Below are 18,946 nucleotides of genomic sequence, written 5' to 3' on the forward strand. Positions count from 1 at the left end.
TGTGTATGTCCTTTGTATTGATACGTATGTGGCGCTCGGCACCCCGAAGCTGCATCGCCCTTCGCACGTCAGTACACAGAACCCCCTACGGCGAGCGGCCGCCTAGCGGGCTCTGTGTACTCCCATATACCTATATTATTAGATAAACCCAAGGGTGACTTTGTAAAAAGTATCCAATTTTTTTTATAATCTCTATAGAACAATTTAATAATACTTTATCTTAATTAATTTTAATCGTGGTATTTTTCACAAAAAAAAAATATTTTATATCTAATTGCCATTATCTTAAGTTTTAAAGGTTGGGTTATTTTCGCATACCATTACACAGTATGTTATGAGACTGAATAATCGGACATTCTCATTTATTTGATGAACCGTATAGAGCTCAGTTATACAAACATGATAGTAAAACTCCCGTTTGAAAATTCCAAGTAGTTTTCGCGGTATAAAAATTCAAAGTTACCTATTTTTTTACTTCAAAATTATGCAAAAATATTCTCACTCGTTAACTAATAACATTTAATTCAGAATTGTTATAATACTTCATAGAGCTCTTAAAACTACACGTAATGAACGTATTAAGTGCTTCGTAAACGCATTCAGTTAATTAGGAAAAATGATTTTAGTGATTTTTGTTTTTATTTTTTTGCTCAATTATACCTTAATATATGCAAACATTTTTAATTGCAAGATATAGTCTGATATTTAATCTAATTGTATTAAAAAAATCAGCTTTAAATTCCGTGATATATTTGAGGAAAATCAAATTGAAAATATGCGCCATATAGAATTGTAAATTTCCCATCACTTTTTAATATCAATATTTCTTTTAGATGTTTAAATATCATCAGCTCGATTGTACCAAATTATTGTATTGACATTCGATTTACATAGGTTTCAAATCGATGAGAAAATTATTAAAGGTAGGATAAATTCCACTTCCTAGATTTGTTTACATATTTTTTTAGTTAGTTACTTACATACAACTTAAGTTAATATAAGAGTGTTAAAAAAGAAAAAAGACTCGACTTGAGAACCTCCTCCTTTTTTTGAAGTCGGTTAAAAACAATGTGAATGTGACTTTTTAGAACCTTCAACACTATGCACATAACAGGTGGGATTTGAAACTTTTTAGACATGAATTATTCCTTCCAAAATTGTCGACCCTAGACTCGTAAAAATTTTATTAAGACGTTTTATGTTTTTTCTCAAATATATCACGGAGTTTAAAGCTGATTTTATTAATACAATTAGATTAAATATCAGAATATATCTTGCAATTAAAAATGTTTGCATATATTAAGGTATAATTGAGAAAAAAAATAAAAACAAAAATCACTAAAATCATTTTTCCTAATTAACTGAATGCGTTTACGAAGCACTTAATACGCTTATTACGTGTAGTTTTAAGAGCTCTATGAAGTATTATAACAATTATGAATTAAATGTTATTAGTTAACGAGTGACAATATTTTTGCATAATTTTGAAGTAAAAAAATAGGTAACTTTGAATTTTTATACCGCGAAAACTACGTGGAATTTTCAAACGGGACTTTTACTATCATGTTTGTATAACTGAGCTCTATACGTTTCATCAAATCAATGAGAATGTCCGTTTATACAGTCCCATAACACACTGTGCATTATGATAAATTATGTCTATTATGCTTTGCAGTTATTTGCGTATTTTCAATACGCTTTTATTAGGTCGTCATATCCCAAGTAACATTTTACTCCATTTAAGAGTTCAATAGTCGTTCACATGAACTCCACAAGCTGTGTATGTCAGCTGTATACGAGCTGTATAGCTTGCTATAATGCTTTTATAGAACCAGTTTGGGCACAAATTAGACAGCTTTAAGTTCACTATGGCTGTAGATTAGCAGTATAATAGCATTATAATACAGTTTAAGTAGTAACATCGTACTTAAGGCTGACTTACGGCACTATATGGGACGCAGTGTGAACCATACAACGTACGTGAGGACAATAAAGAGTAACAAGTGGATAAATGCACAGCTTTCAAAGTTATAAAGTCCGACAAAAGTACTCCAATGCTACCTAAAGTTCACGTGTGTCTTAAATTATTTCCACATTTTAATATTAGTTTGGTATTTGTACGTGAGTGCCAAGAGGGAAACAACTCGGGCGGATAATCATTTATGCAAATAATAACACGGGTTTTAAATACTTAATAATGTTAATGCCATTGGGAATGCAACTTTATCGTGAAATGTATACATATTTACAGCTAAAATATTTACGCGCCTCTGTAAAAACGCGATATTCATTTTAAAATATTTAAAACTGGCTGAGAGAAAATCTACAATTTTTAGTTTTTGATATTGGATTGGCATTATAATTATATTACGGTAATTAATTATAACATGAAACCAAAACTCAATCGCTCTATCTGCGAATTTTGTGATAAATCTGCATTAATTTTGGAGATTTATTTGGTAAATATTTTAGGTTATGTAGAACAAAATGGTGGAAATGAAATACGGCTATGTGAACTGTTATAACTCCAATTTAATGCGGTGAGCGTATATTAGGTTCACGTCATGTGTTCTGTTAGAATGCTGTTATCTATATGAAGTTCCACATTTGTACCACTACAGCGCTAATGTCTATAAATTTATTCTAATGTGAACTTATGTACAGCTTTAAGATGTACCTAGTTCAGGTCAATTGTGTATCTTTAATTCTTTCAAATACTGAAATTTTAGAGATCCGCAATAAAAATTATTAATGTCCGTTAAATCGCCTAGCCCAGGTACTAATAGTCAAGTATGAATACCTAAAGCATCAGACGGTAGTGTTCCCGGTTTAAATTCGTTTATTATGCTTGACAATTTATTCAAAGCGGAATGAGGAATACGATTTTCAATAGCCCATGTTCTTATTTTTTTTTGCGAAAGGTTAAAATAATAATTGTCCAAATCAAAATGGTATTCACTATCACAAGAACTGCAATCATCACACTCTGATATCTGGTATATTTTGAAGGGAAATTTCAGGTTCAGGCATAATATTTTCCTCTGCATCATGTACAGAACCACCATGAACAACTAAAAACAGGCTTGGGGAAATATGTAATAGAATATCACATTCACATTCGTGTTCAGCTTAAAGCAAATAAGAGTAGTACTTGTGGACAAATAAACTGCTATTGATGTTAATGGACAACACATATAGTCCTTTTAACAGCCTACAGTGTACATGCGAACCATTGAAACACTTTTGTACAGATAGTAAAAAAAGGTTATTTTAATTATCACAAACAAGTCCTACTACAGCTACTAGCTGTATAACAGTCTAAAACAAGTAAACATAACAGCCTTTGGCTTTATAAATGACCACGTGTGTTCTATTAAAATGCTAGCTCTATAACATCGTACAAGTAGGCCGTTAAACAGCGGTTGCCGTATCTCTACCCTCCTATAATGCTCTTAGTCAGATGGCTGACTAAAGGATAGTTGTTAGAGTATTATAACACCAACAATCGTATAAAAGTATAACTCTACACTAGTCTACACTCCTATAAGTCCCTTAGACAGGTATAGGTGTAATTAATTGCAATAATACAGCTTATACATCACGAGTGAACTGTACTAATGCTTTAAGTACACATTGGAACTAAATGTGAACTCTTAAATGGAGTAAAATGTTACTTGGGATGTATGTAACTATGTAATAGAAACTAAGACTCTGAATTATATGCACTTCTAATTCTTGTATCATCATGAAACTTGATAATTTTATGTAGAATAGATGAAAATACACTATTATGGTACCATCGGGCTGGTCTGATGACGGGACTGGAAGGTGGCCACATGAACTCCTAAACGAAACGGCGGAATTGCATTGAGTTTGGGTTCATTGGATTTGTCTTTTTGAGCACTAAAGTGCTAGATGATGTCCAGGGTCCTGATGATGGAGTTGGAAGGTGTCCATAGGAACTCCTAAACGAAACGGCGGAAACTCATCGAGTTTTTAGTGCAGTAATTAAAAGCGTGTTTTTAGTTTTTTAAACTCCTACATGCTTTTCTACTAGGTGCTCGCGACTCCAAAAAAATTGGACACTGCACCCTGTATGCCAGATCATACGTAACCTTGTTACATTCTTTATCTCATGTCTACAATTCACTCGCGTATCTATCAGCCGAGGCTTGCAGAAGCCATCGAAAGTCTTAATGGATTTGCAGCGTCGCGTGTGGAAAATGGTAAGGTCATGGGTGGAAGTCAGTATTGGCTATCGCAAGACACTGTATAATCTGAAAGGCGAAGCCGCGGGCAAAACTACAGCTGAAGAATTTATGAATCTTTGTTGCTCTTTCATTCAAAACTAATGACGGCTTTTGATGAATTTGAGGACCCAGACCCAGCATAGTCTTTTAGAATAGAACAGTTACGACGCTAGATGATGTCTTTTGGTGAAACACCGAAATTCATACAGGCGAAGCTGCGTGTAAAAGTTGGTTTTCAATAAAGTGTTAGGGCTCCACTGCATCAATAACTGCTTGTAGCACAGTAAAGATTGCACCTTTTATTGGAAGATTGCACAATCCGCACCAAAAATTCGCAAGAGCTAACCCAGACAGACGCCTGAATTTATAATGCTCGTCATCCGCCCACTATCTACTGCGAATCTAAATCGGGCATTAAATCAATATTAGACTGTGCTAGGGACCTCAATATTGCTATTGAGACAATAGTTTGTTCATTATCTATCTATTGTTTGTATTGTTATCCGTTTCGAGGAATTCGAGGAATCGATTCTAAGATAGAAAATATTATATTAGGTGCCTTTTTTTCCGTCAGGAAAATACACGAATTTGTTTACCCACCAGGCAGCCGCGGGAGCAGCTAGTGGGTTATGTGGGGTTCTGCCTGCCAGAAGATCTGAGCCTACCCACTAAATACCGGACGTTACCCTTTATACTCGTATCTCATCTCATAAATAATAACTTTTAAACTCATGTAAACAAATAAATACATACGTACCTACATTACGAGAACAGTGTGACTTAAGACTTCTTTATCTATGGCAATAATATAAAAATAAACTTGAGTAGGTATCTGAGTTCCCTAGGTATCGCTGTACTTTGACAATAAGAAATAAGCATTTGTACATACTATTCCGCGTATGAATAGATTTTTAGCATTATTTTGAACATTATCAGGTCATTTGGTCTCGACTACAGGACCCATTTGATAAATAATCAAATAAGAAAATACTTACGAGTAAATGTTTTATACATTGTTTCGCCGAACTCAATAAGAAGAAGAGGTGCCTAGTAATTAGCTCCATGGAAACCATTATCTCCATCCTCCGTCCATAAATAATTATAATAAGCCGTTGTATATACTTGACTAGCTTTCCGCCCGCGGCTTCGCGCGCGTGGACTACATTATCTACATAATATTTTACGGAACTCAATTTTTTTCCAAAATAAAATTTAGCCTATGTTACTCGTGGATAATGTAGCTTTCGAATGGTGAAAGAATTTTTAAAAACGATCCAGTAGTTTTTGAGCCTATTCATTACAACCAAACAAACAAACAAAGTTTTCCTCTTTATAATATTAGTGTAGATAAGTGTGTATTATGAGAGGTCCATCTGTCTAGAATATTATTCGAATGAAACAAACTATAACCATATAGTTAGTAATTGTTGCATATTTGCTTATACAACAATATTCGAAATTAAAACGCGATTTCATAAAAATGCTGTGCATACATTAAAATAACTAGGTACATAGTAGGTCTAATGTTTCGATTGGAAATATTGGAATCATCAAAATTAAAGTAGGCTCTATTCCCACTTGGTCAAATAAATCATAAATACTATTAGCAATACCTATAAAAAAACCGATAACTCCATTATTAGCCTTTTTTTAAATAAAAAAAAACCTTCCAAAAATTTAATTGATAAATATTCCGTTCCATGTGGTACCTATACGATTCTACTGTTAATGCCACTGCAACCCTATGCAAACTGGACCTGAGAGTTGTCGGATGATATTATTATAGCTCGAGTGTGCACCTAGCCTACAGTGTATCATTACCTATCGATATTTTGTTGGCGTATCAGGTGATTCAATTAGTGCGAGAATCGTTCTTGTTTCATGGGCAATAAAGGCGGTTTGAGAGTGATCGTGTTGGGTGTGTTAAGTTGTAGAGTGTGCGTTGTGGACCGGAGCGCGGCTGGCGCGGCGTCGCCGGCTCCGGCCGCGTCAGTCCCGTGGTCAGTGTTCTGCGCGACGGCCGCTGAACACTGCCAACGGGACCTAAACACCTAACTATACATATTAGTTCAGAGTCCATCTCTGCCCAAATTTTTGGCCTCTGTCAGTTTGTAGGAATGCCTTCCAAAAAGGTAATTTTTATTTTATTTTGACGAGATCTAATAGTTTCATTGAAGCTGTACTCTAGTGTACAGCTTGATGTGCAGCTGTACTATCATAAGTACATAGTGGTAATAAGTGAGATTTTGCCTCAAATATGTCAAGTCTGGTGTACTATCGGGCTGATCTGATGAGCCAGAAGTCTGATAGTGCTTCTCGCTGTTGCTAATCATCAGGCATAGACTTATGGACATCTTCCATGGGTCTAGTGGACTATGAGTACATACTCTATGCTATGAGTGTGTGAATAACATCGTTTTTCAATGTGGACGGGAGGTGTGCATGAATGGAACTCTTCATTATCTTATTTCACTCACTGGTCTGATGGATGGATGAGGCTGACAAAGGTGATTGAGTTTCTTCCACCACTTCTTTTCACCACCAGCCCATATGTTGTCCCGAAGTGGTGGTAGGGCAAGCTATATTTGGGACGTGTAAGTCCTAGTAAGGGCCTATGTAGGTACTGAATAAACTATTTGAATTTGATGAAAACAGATTGCTCTTGATGGCTACTAGGAAACCCCTCGAATTTGGGCCCATTTGCTATGTTTACTGGTTTTAGCAAGCCAGTGATGAAGGACTGTGATGATGGAGATGGGAGCAAAATAATAGTTAGTAGCTTTTAGTGAACTGATGGAATGTAGGTTCATTTGATATGAAGCCAAAGAATACTGGGGTGAACTTTATAGTGACTCTCTTGACTTTTTATTTTACTTAGTAGGAATGATAATATTTATGATTATGATTGATCGGGAGATAGATAGAAGAAGTTCTTCTGTAGTAAAATGCTAGATTTTGAGCTTATTTGATTTGAGAAAACGAGTGACAATGAGATTCAGATTTTTTCATGGAATGGATAAAATTGAACGATAATATGTTTAACTTTGAGATTCGTCAACCAATCTTTTGAAAATAGATTAATTAGGTAGTAGGGGACTGACGATAGAGTAGAAGTTTAATATTGTAAAGCAACAATGGGCTTGGTTGGTCTACGAGCTTGCATTATGAATTTTGACGTTTGTTTTGTTTATTAAAAAGTATGGGCTGTTCTATTCTTTTTTATATGATAGGGCCAAAAGGCTTCAAAATAACAATCTCCCTAAGGGAAGCATGTATACTTTGTTATGTCTATGTTGTTGAGTTGCTGGTCAGTATTCTACTTTTTAAATAAATAAATAAAATAAATACTTGACACGTCTACAGCAAGCCTCTTAAATCCTTAATGGTTAGGTTAGAGCCTAACCTGGTGGTGCAAGAATAAAATATATTCTAGCACCACCTAAACAAAACATTCGTTAGTTTAGAGTTAGACTGTGTATATTGACTTCAAAGTATGCTATCGATATCATCATATTATTATTGCAAGTATCGCCAGTTTTTTTTTTATTGCAATGCAAGATCAAGTACCTACTTGCAGATCCTAACTAAAGGCAGACTATGGAATGTTTACCTAAACATTCCATAGTCTGCCATTAGGATTGTGTTCTACCACAGAATAATAATAAGTACTACGTACAGAAGTTTTTCTTCGCGAAGGTATTCAAAAAAATGTATGCTCAATGTCATCAACAATATGGTGTAATTTAGCTTGTCTTAAGAGTCGAGCACCGTTTTGTTGACATACGTCAGTGATCGGTACTGTCTTGATGCCATAGGGCTGACTGCTACAAGAAGCTACTGTGTCGCCATCTAGCGCACCACACTTGCATTCACTGCTCTTCGCGGCAACGCGCAGCTACATGCGGCCGCCAGTTATATAGTGTAAGAGCTAGCACCTAAATATTTTATAACACACATAACTGTGACAATTTATTTCACGTGGGCGAAGCCAAAAAGCTAGTAAGAAATAAAAATTCAATTCAGTAGGTATTTCAAACCAAATTTTATTACATAAACAAACATTATACTAATTTCATTATGGGCCCTTAGTATGTGAAAACTGCAATTGACGATATTTCGCACTGTTTTTAATATTATGTATTACAGAACGTATGTGTCATGGGAAGATATTTTCGAAAACACGATTAGAAAAAATTTTCTCGAAAAAAAAACATTTACCTCTGGATTTTTTTATAAAAGTTTAATATGACCGTGTTTTACAATAAAATTCCTATAAACTTCCTCAAGATATTAAAGAACTGTCCTTTAATCAGTTTAAGACCACATTGCAAAAGTGGCTTGTCGCGCGATTATTCTACTCTCTCCAAGAATTTTTAAGCTATAGGGAATAATCAGCAAAAAGTAATACCGTAATAATTATATGTAATATCAATATTTCTTCGATATATTTGCATGCTATTGTTGATGGCTGGATAGGTGATCATATTTTGTTATTTTCGACCTTCTGTACACCCTATTCAAAGACAAATAAATATTTCTATTTCTATAAAATCACAAAGGTATCATGTTTGCCTCTTTGATTTCCTGGCTGTTTTAGATTTCAAAAACCTAAATATATTAATTTATTAACTTTCTGATAAAAATGTGAATGGCTCTTACGATGTCCCCCCCTTAACACTGCAGTACACGCGCCCCTTTTTTACACGAATACACGCGCGGCCTACTCTGGTAAGCCAATTTAAAATCACTGTAAATCAGTTTATAAGCAATTTATGAATAGAATTACTATGTAAATGATAAAAGTGTATAATATAGTTATTTTGTAATCAAAGTTTCTTTATATAACTATTTAAGATCAAAAATTATAAACAGATTTCAAAGTTGTAAATTTTTTGGACCAAAATTGCACTCTGAGACCAATATTAACAAAAAAAAAATGACTGAAAAAATATGATTAGTTTTTATCTGTCATAGTATTCATGACTTTCTACTGCCTGGTACACGGTGTAAATCCATTTGTTGCAAGTATTTCATAATTTTTTTGTCGAGTGATTTCGGGCTTTTGAGTAGACCCGCAGTTTTGACGGCCAATTTTAGAAAAGTGCGTAGACTCTAGCGACCCAAGCTTTACTGGCTTACTGACAAATTTAGTAAACGAGGCTTTCCTGGAATGCCAGCTCTCTGGCGCAAGTTTTCAAAAAGTTATAGCGTAAAATGTTACCCTGGTCTACTATAGTAGTCCGCGCGTGTACTCTAGTGTTAAATCAAAATGTCTTTATTTGGTCTATATGCCCATCATCACTACGTAATAATTATAAAAAAAAGTCGCTTTCCTGTCTGTCTGTCCCTATGTATGCTTAGATCTTTAAAACTATGCAACAGATTTTGATACGGTATTATAGATTCGTCATATAGTCTGTCTGAACATAGAACGTTTTTGTGCACTTTTTAAAATGAGTTAACCAAGTATATGGCTATTAGACTTGCACACGTCCGTCCGTTTTTTGTAGGATTAATATAATTAAGTAACATTTATTTTTTGCATTCGGCTCTTGGTCTAACCCAAACGAAACACGAACAACTAATGAACTAACAATGAACAAAGTTGATAAATTAGTAATATGTAAATAATGAATTTGTTTTACGAGCTGTCCCGGCGTACTTCGTACCGCAAATTAATATAAAGTTGTTTAAGTGATTTATAAAATCGCAATATTAATTTTTGAAAGTAGGGTCATTGTGCTGGTTTTCTATCTAACTTCGGTTTTCGTCCATTTCACTGAGCTGCCATAAACACATGCGTAAAATTTGAATACAAAGTATTGTATTCACAGAAGGCAGTAGCCATCCCGCGCTAGTTTTGTTGCAATCTATAATGCCTAAGCAACAGTTCTACCTAAATGAAAATGTAATTTAAAAAGTAGTGAGTTCCAAAAAATTACGTAAATGCGCGGCCATACACCGGTCACCGGTACATTGCAGAAATCATCGCGCTAGAAAAAAAACGTGCTGACAGGAAAAGTTTTTGGCACGTATGTCTAATTGATAGCATTATAAACACAATTTTAAGTGTTTATTAAACTTCTTCATACAAAATTAAATCTTAGATGAGTAAGGGTCATTTTTTTAAAGCATAGCTCAGGTCATATAGCAGGCAAATCAACTCGGAAAGGGATCAACAACGTATCGCCTTTTGTGGCATGGAGGTAATAGTGGAGAGGAAATATAGATCTATACAAAAATTCGACAAATTAATGACAAACAGCTGTTTATCTCTTTCTAACTTACCCCTGGTGATGTATAAAAAAAATAAACAGATAATGTTTGGTCAGTACTCATTCTGGCAACATTTTCATGTGACGTCACTAACTACCTGACTTGTGCCGAGTAGGTACCTACATACAAGATTTAAGAAAACAACATATTTATAGGCAATCAGCTGACAACTACACGCACACACACACACGTTGTTTTCTTAAATCGTGTATGTATTTATAATGCGTGTAAATGTGTGCGTAATGTACCGAGTACGTTTATTTTAAAGTTACGCCAAGTCCATGAGACATTGATATACGTCAGTGTTTTGCGAGCTGTCATTGCCCTTCGCGCACTGTCATCGGCGAGGCAAGGCGTTTACGTTACGGTGCGGATTGTGTGTGCGTTGCAGTATGGACTTTAGTTGACTGCCTTTATGAGCACTCGAACGACATAAAATAATATGATACATTTATGTAAGGGTATTTTAAGATCACAAAGTTGGCAACTCCGATAGTTGGACGAAAACCAGCGCAAAGACCCTATCCCGTTTGACACCTATAATAATTGACAATAGCTGGCTCGGCGAACTTCGGCAAACTAATGTGTGACGTGAAGTGCCAAATCGCGGAAAATGTCGGAAGAAATACATGAATTTGCATGAATTATCATGAATAACAATAACCACTTATTTACCTCTCAGTGTCTTCAGGCAACTTAAAAAAAGTACATTGTGTGTTTTTATTATTATTTAGGCAGTTAAATACTGCACAGTATTTTTTTTATTTTTTTCCATAATACAAGAGTACGCGTGCGTGTGTCAATGCTCGCTCGTATCTCGTATGTGACGCCTTGTCGAATCGCCTCCTGTAGGTGGGCTATCGTGCGTGTTTTGTTTTCGATGTGAACTCGCGGAGATGAACAGGCCTGGTTCTACTACTTACTACATTGCTTACTACGACTTACAACACGATGCAAGACGAAGATCCATTTAATCTAAGATTAGTTTTGTAATTAAGTATTATTGATATTGCACAACCAATCTATCGATAGTATTTAGACGATAGCCATACAAGTACAACACTATGCTAGTTGTACGACTACCTTTACAAATCTGTCGATAGTAGGTACTTTAGACGATCCGCATACAGCACTATGCTAGTTTAATATTTACATAAACTCCGCTAATGGGATCTAATTGCATTTGAGGTGACATTGTGGTTCCATAATGGGCAGCACGGCGAACGCATTATTAAATTCTAGCTAAATAAGGTATCATGATGCATCAAGCAAGAGGTAAATACAGGGTGGAATTTTGTAATGCCGCCTGCAGGGAAAGTACTCTTAATACTGTAGATAGAAAATTTTACTCAAAGGAAACATTCCTTAATTTAGGAAAAGAAATAAAACTGCATTCAAAGATTTATAAAAAATTTTCTTGCCACACCCGGTAATCGAACCAACTAAAATTTGTTAAAAATTACACCCTGTATTTTTATTGCATCGATCGTTAGGGTTAAGTATAAGGATGAAAGCTCTCTAACAAACTCGATAAATCAAATGAAAGGCAAACCATGAAATCTTAAATTAACTTTAATTATTTATATGGTATTGGTGGTGAATTTTCGAAAAACAATCGAAAATCTTTGAATGCAATTCTCTCTCTTTTTTTAAAAATAAAGGAATGTTTTCTTTGAGTAAAACTGTGTATCTATAGTATTAAGAGAAGGTACTTTCCCTCCAGGTGGCATTACAAAATTCCACCCAGTATAGCTAGGCATCAAGCACAGCCAGGCTTCAGCAAAGTTGGCTCCGGGGAGCGAGTTAGACGCTAAACGGGGCCCATCTTTGCTGTAAACTATACAAACGATCGCGGTTCTTGAAAATGGACCGTACTAAGTCATTTCATATAAATGTGAAATGATGATGAAACCAGTTTTGTGTGGTGTTTTAAGAGTATCAGCCAATGTCGGGCACATGAAAAATCTATTTTCTTTTAGGTATTTTTCAGTCGCAGTAGCACAAGTAGGCAGTTAGGTACTTATCTCTAGACAATAGTACAAGTAGCCCCATAAAAAATTGAATACAAATTCACAGCACTTTTGAACAATAATGAAACAGTAGGTATTTGTTACGGTAAGCAAGAATAAAGTTCCCGACTAACAACCTTAAGATAAGCTATCATTTTTTTTTTTTTTTTCAAATTATCTCGTACCTAGCCTATACAGTGTGTCCGGGCATGTAGTGATCAAACTTTAAGGGCGTAATCTATGGACAATTTTATCGGTGAAAATACTTTAAATTTGGGGCTTGACCCATTTCTCGCATATTTACAAGGATTTAAGTTTTTAATTTTAAGTTTTCACCTCTTCCTTCAAAAACAAGTGATAGCGTGGGTAGTTTAACATTAATAAGCAAAAATTTTATATCATGCGATAGCCAATAAAATTATCTATTAGTAGAAGTAGAAAACAGATACAAGTTTCATACATTTTAAGGGTGTAAGAATGGATTTAATTAGAAATAAACACGATTTTTTTCACATCTTTTTCAGTTATTTCCCAACACAAGAAAAACCAGGTCGTTAAGGTATGTTTTATTTGCATTTTATTATTAGTATTTGAGCTATTCTACAAAACGAATGTAAATTTATTAGTCTACGTCTATTAGTTTCGACGTAATTGTTGAACAAAGATACCCCTTCCCAGCGGTTTCCATAGCGCACGCGACATGCGAAAATGCACTGCCTGAAAGAATCACACAACCTATTCCGATTACTATGGAAACCGCTGGGAATGGGTATCTCTGTTCAACAATTACGTCGAAACTAATAGACGTAGACTAATAAATTTACATTCGTTTTGTAGAATGGCTCAAATACTAATAATACAATGCAAATAAAACATACCTTAACGACCTGGTTTTTCTTGTATTGGGAAATAACTGAAAAAGGTGTGAAAAAAAACATGTTTATTTCTAATTAAACCCATTCTTACTCCCTTAAAATGTATGAAACTTGTGTCTGTTTTCTACTTTTACTAAAAGATAATTTTATTGGCTATCGCATGATATAAAATATTTGCTTATTAATGTTAAGTTACCCACGCTATCACTTGTTTTTGAAGGAAGAGGTGAAAACTTTAAATTAAAAACTTAAATCCTTGTAAATATGCGAGAAATGGGTCAAGCCCCAAATTTAAAGTATTTTCACCGATAAAATTGTCCATAGATTACGCCCTTAAAGTTTGATCACTACATGCCCGGACACACTGTATAATATTTCACAGAGAGCCTAGGCTTTTCATTCAAATGCACCTTCGTCATGGAAACGTGAATAGCAAACAATGGATTAACTTCACATTTCAAATAAAGTACATCTTGTCCCTTAAAGACGGTCGATACCCCGATATAAATAGACATTTTCCTTAAGCATGCTTTGTGTGCTGAAAACTTTTGTATGTTACGTAGACGCCGCCTTCCAGGCCCAATGGTTTTAAAGTTATTAGAAAAACATCGAAGAAAATTAAAAATCCGAGGACATTTCGACTTTGAACAATGACGCTCTTCCTGTAAGGTTGTGGAGGATAAACGGCCTGAGATTGGTTCCGTAGTTGTAAGCCTTTTAATTTTGATAACATTTAAACCAATATTCAATTTCCATGTACCCCATTGATATACAATGTAGATCAATGTATGGAGGAAACCAGTGGCTTTCAGAAACATCACTCTTGTATCAGGCAAGTAACTAATCCCTTTCGGTGCACTCGAGAAATGAAGATTCCGCCCTATACAGGGTGTTGATTTCAATCCTCGCCATGTTTAGGGAGTAGTTTATTCTGATGAGTGTAAATAGGTATTTTTCTTTGAATAACTTAAAGTTAAAGTTCGTTTTAAATTTTTTTCGAACTAAATTTTTTTACTGAGATTTTTACTATTCAGAATAAGCTACTTAATCAACTCCCTAAATATGGCGAGGATTGAAATCAACACCCTGTATATCCTTCACATTTTATCACATTTCATCTACCAACTACGTCGTTCACTATTATGTTAGCGGCGTGCTCAGAGACCGTCAATGTGCGAGGGGGTTTGCCGCGGAGATCGGCTACGTAAGCCATCGCCAAAACGGGTGCTGAAGTGGTCACCATGGCCGAAATCGGTCGGATGAATGAATCATCATAGCACATCACTTCAGCTATAGTTGTTGCAATTCACGAAGGCGAGTGAGCTCTACACGTGTGGTGGCTCGCTACTGTCTGTGTTTCAAAAGTTTTGAGAGTACATACCTACACTTTCGCTATGTGCATGTACAGTGTACACTTACACACACAAGTGGTCACTCGCCTTCGTGAGTTGCAAGAACTATACGTCAGCTGACTGTTCAAAAATCAAAATCAAAATTATCTTTATTTGTATAGACTAATTATATTAGTACTTACAAATCGTCAAATGCTCTTAAGGAGCTCTCATTCTTTTTTTGCCCTACCAGCGCTTCGAGACAAACATTTGGCAAGTGCTGAGAAGAAGCGCCGCAACAAACTCGGTCACCACTGTCTGATGGTTTAAAATAAAACATATGTTCTTTTACAAATCTCCTTGTTTCCAGCCAGCTTTCCCTGCACTGCTGTAGACACTTACCTTACATCCGCGAGCCTGTCGGCCAGTTCCGAGAGGTTCTCCGTGAGGCTGGCCCCGGGTCCTGCGCCCAGCTGCGTCTGCGCATCCTGGATGAGGCGCTCGATCTCGCCGCGCACTCGCTGCAGCTCGTTATCGAAGTCCTGGTTTTCAACCACTGTTGGTGTCTTGGATATCTTCGCCAGGATCTGTTGTTATTGAAATATTATTTAGTTGGTAGCATTGACTTCAGAATTCTGTTTTTGTACAAACCACAAACATTGCCGGGATCGTCATATTTTGAGTTAATTTAACTGGCATTATGTTGATGAATTTCTATACCTGAACGTAATAAATAGAGAGAATCCAAAATGAAGTAGGTACCTAACGTCTTGCACTTTTGTCGTTCCGTTCATATTATTATGGTGAAACAAAATACGTATTATAGTGACGCATGTGTACTAGATATAGAAATTAGTTAGAATTTATCAAAGAGTAGGGTTGTGCCTGCATAAGAAATAGTAGAAGTAGATAGGTGTGGTAGCCCTCCTATTCTGTGTCAATGCCCTTTATCAAATATTCTTCTTCTTCCTCGGTCGCTCACTGATGAGGATCGCGACCACATATTATACCCCCTTATTAATAAAAAGTTACACCTAGGATGAACTCTGGATTAAAATGACATTTCCATACTAAATGATAACTTAAGCTTTCAACTATTTATTTATTTATTTATTTATTTATTTATTTAGGAAAACCAGGGTTTTACAGTGTGTAATAATGACATAAGATAGGCAACGAGTAAACCACTTATAGGTTCCCACAGGTAAAAACAATTTAAAAAATTTAGTGAGCCTTTGCACCAGGGTTACTACATACTACGTACTACACTACTATAATATACTATGTAATACCTAAATAAAAAACTAGGGTGTAACTTTTATAGTGTTTCTCTACAGACTGCGGTCACAGGCTGTGTAGACCGCACCTAATCCAAATATTATCGCCCTTATTCACAAACATTACTATACGGTCTTAAAGTGCGCGTAGTCACTCGCACAGGGTGACACATAAACCAATCACAGAGCTCTATTCAACGCTGTACGTTCGATTTTCTGCTTCGCTTACGCAAGCATATACCAACTGAATGTATTTACCTCGTCCAATTGTTTGAGCTCCTTGCGGTGGTCGTTGACGGCGTCCTGCACCAGGTTGTAGCAGGGCGGGCAGTCTTCGCAGCCCTGCCCGTCGGCGCGCCGTTTTTTGTTCTCCATACATCTGCGTGATCGAATCAGAAATGAGGAGATCCGCAAGAGAACCAAAGTGTCCGACATAATTGCTAAAATCAAGTGGCAGTGGGCGGGGCACATAGCTCGTAGAGACGATGGCCGTTGGGGCAGAAAAGTTTTCGAGTGGTGACCACGGGCCGGAAGATATAGTGTGGGCAGGCCTCCCACTGGGTGGACCGACGATCTGGTGAAGGTCGCGGGAAGAGCCTGGATGCGGGCTGCGCAGGAAGGGTGGTTATGGAAATCCTTGGGGCAGGCCTTTGTCTAGCAGTCGACGTCATTTGGCTGAAACGAACGAACGAACATCTAGAAATCGCAATCAAGTTAGTTTTTGTCTTGGTTAATTTTTATATTATAGTGTTTTGATTCTTCCGACTACATGAATAGACCAGCCTGATTTGATGTCAGAATCCCTCTCGTTACCAAATTATGTAAAATCTCGATTGATCTTCAGAAATGGACTAGCTTTACTGCAAGAGATGAACTGTTCTTAGACTGACTTTATGGATTAAGACTTCCGTCTCCGCAATTTGCTCCAGAACAATCTAAAGAAGAGCGGCACATCTCTTGCTCCCAAGAATAAGTAGTAGCAGATAGCCATTGTAGTTTCTAGCGATCTGCCATAGACTATGCGATGCGGCATCACTATTTAACTAAGTTGCACAGCATGCTATGGAGAGGGCTACGCTCGGTGTTTCTTTACGAGATCGAATCAGAAATGAGGAGATCCGTAAACGAACTAAAGTCGCTGACATAGCCCAACGGATTAGCAAGCTGAAGTGGTAATGGGCAGGGCACATAGTACGCAGAACTGACGGTCGATGAGGCACCAAGGTTCTGGAGTGGAGGCTACATACTGGAAAGCGCAGCTTAGGACGTCCGACGACCGACGACCTCATAAAGGTAGCAGGAAGGCGCTGGATACAGGCCTCTACCAAATTCAAATTCAAATTCAAAATATTTATTGCTTACTAAGTGACAATTTGTAATGGTGTAAATTACATAATATACAAGAGCTTAAAAACTTAATTACCTGAGTGGTATCGCAATAGAGTAGGTGGCTATTTAAACATTAATGGTAGTATTATTAATATTAATTAACTATAAGTAATATTATTATTAAACAACTTATAAGATAACTACAATCTAAGTAGGATCAAGGTTGATAACTAATTGACTATAGTAGTTGGTTACTATAATATTTTTTATGGTCTATTGTTAGGTATTCATTAATTGAATAAAAACATTTGGATATTAAATAGTGTTTAAGGGCTTTAGAGAAGCGTTTAACATTTGGTTCAGTTTTCAACCGACTTCAAAAAAAAGGAGGAGGTTCTCAATTCGACCCGTATGTTTTTATATATTCTGGAAGTTTGTTAAATAATTTTACCGACATTATAGTAGGGGCTGGTATTTAGCATTTTTATTCTTGATGGGGGTAAGTCAAGTTTATCCTTATGCCTGGTATTTATACAGGGTGGCCAAAACAGTGAGGTCTAAAAGAAAAATTTAGATTCCTTACGTCAAGGTGTACCTAAATCACCCCCATGTACACTCGCGAGCAAAAGTATGGAATCACTTACATGAAGTTGTTTCCACGCGATCTTGTGTAGGGTTACAGGGGGCACAGTGACACACGGGGTACAGTAAAACAAGTTTAATATTTCTACCTCTTTTTATCAATTTATTTTTACTGGCCACACTGCTTTATTAAGCGTTTGCATTGCCATCTTGGTGCAGTTGTCTTTTCTCAATTTGAAAGCTGCCTGTTGAATTCTTGCAAAAAAACTGATTTTTAAAAGTAATTCGTATCTTTTTTCACGAAAAAGATTTAGATTTTATTAGTACACTGTTTACCAAAGGTATGTATGGCTATTTTTTTAATAATCCTTGCATATTTCTTGTAATATTGACATCAGACGAAGGCCGGTGTTTATAACCTAAAGAATGTTATATGTTTTTGTGTTATTGAAGGGGGTCATGGGGTACAGTGAAACGGGGCACAGTAAAACATGTTTCAGTGTAAGATAAGTTTTTTGTTTTTAGAAAACACCACAATGGTTCGTAACCGGAAAAGAAAAACGGATATAGGGCTTCCTAATGAAGCAGATATGAACTTATGAGAAGCAGAAAATCTGAAAAATTTTAATTTTAGCACATTGTATAGGTATTTCAGGAAAAAAAAGGAAAACCGAGAAGAAGAGGGACAGGTCGTGCGATATACGCCCAACTACAAAGTGCGAAGAGTGTTTACGGACTGTGCCCCAATCTGTTTCATAGTACCCCTACCCTAGTTTTATTGTACCCCAGATCTGGGGCACAGTAAAACAAAAAATTGATCTCGAAAAAGTGCCAATAATTTGAGATTACCTATAGAAACATGTAGTTTGATATTGTTGATTATTAAAGGGATAGCTAATGTAAATTTTCTTGAAAAGAGTTTATTAAAATAATAAGATATTTTGTTTCTATGAACAAAAAACGTTTTTTTGTTTCATTGTGCCCCACCTTACCCTACTAACGAATTTGTTAGTAACA

At 36.0% G+C, this 18,946-nt stretch overlaps 1 protein-coding gene across 1 annotated transcript in view; it reads right to left on the reverse strand.

Annotated features, from left to right (window-relative positions):
- LOC135086707 (laminin subunit gamma-1) overlaps window positions 1–18,946 on the reverse strand; it is an 82,729-nt gene that overhangs the window by 40,119 nt on the left and 23,664 nt on the right. The window contains exons 18-19 of the mRNA XM_063981485.1: window positions 16,277–16,397; window positions 15,144–15,328 (exon numbers count right to left, since the gene is read on the reverse strand). Of these exons, the coding sequence (XP_063837555.1) occupies window positions 15,144–15,328; window positions 16,277–16,397 (306 nt within the window). The remainder of the gene's footprint in view (window positions 1–15,143; window positions 15,329–16,276; window positions 16,398–18,946) is intronic.

Source organism: Ostrinia nubilalis, chromosome Z (assembly GCF_963855985.1).
Source record: "Ostrinia nubilalis chromosome Z, ilOstNubi1.1, whole genome shotgun sequence".
Taxonomy (NCBI): Eukaryota; Metazoa; Arthropoda; class Insecta; order Lepidoptera; family Crambidae; genus Ostrinia; species Ostrinia nubilalis.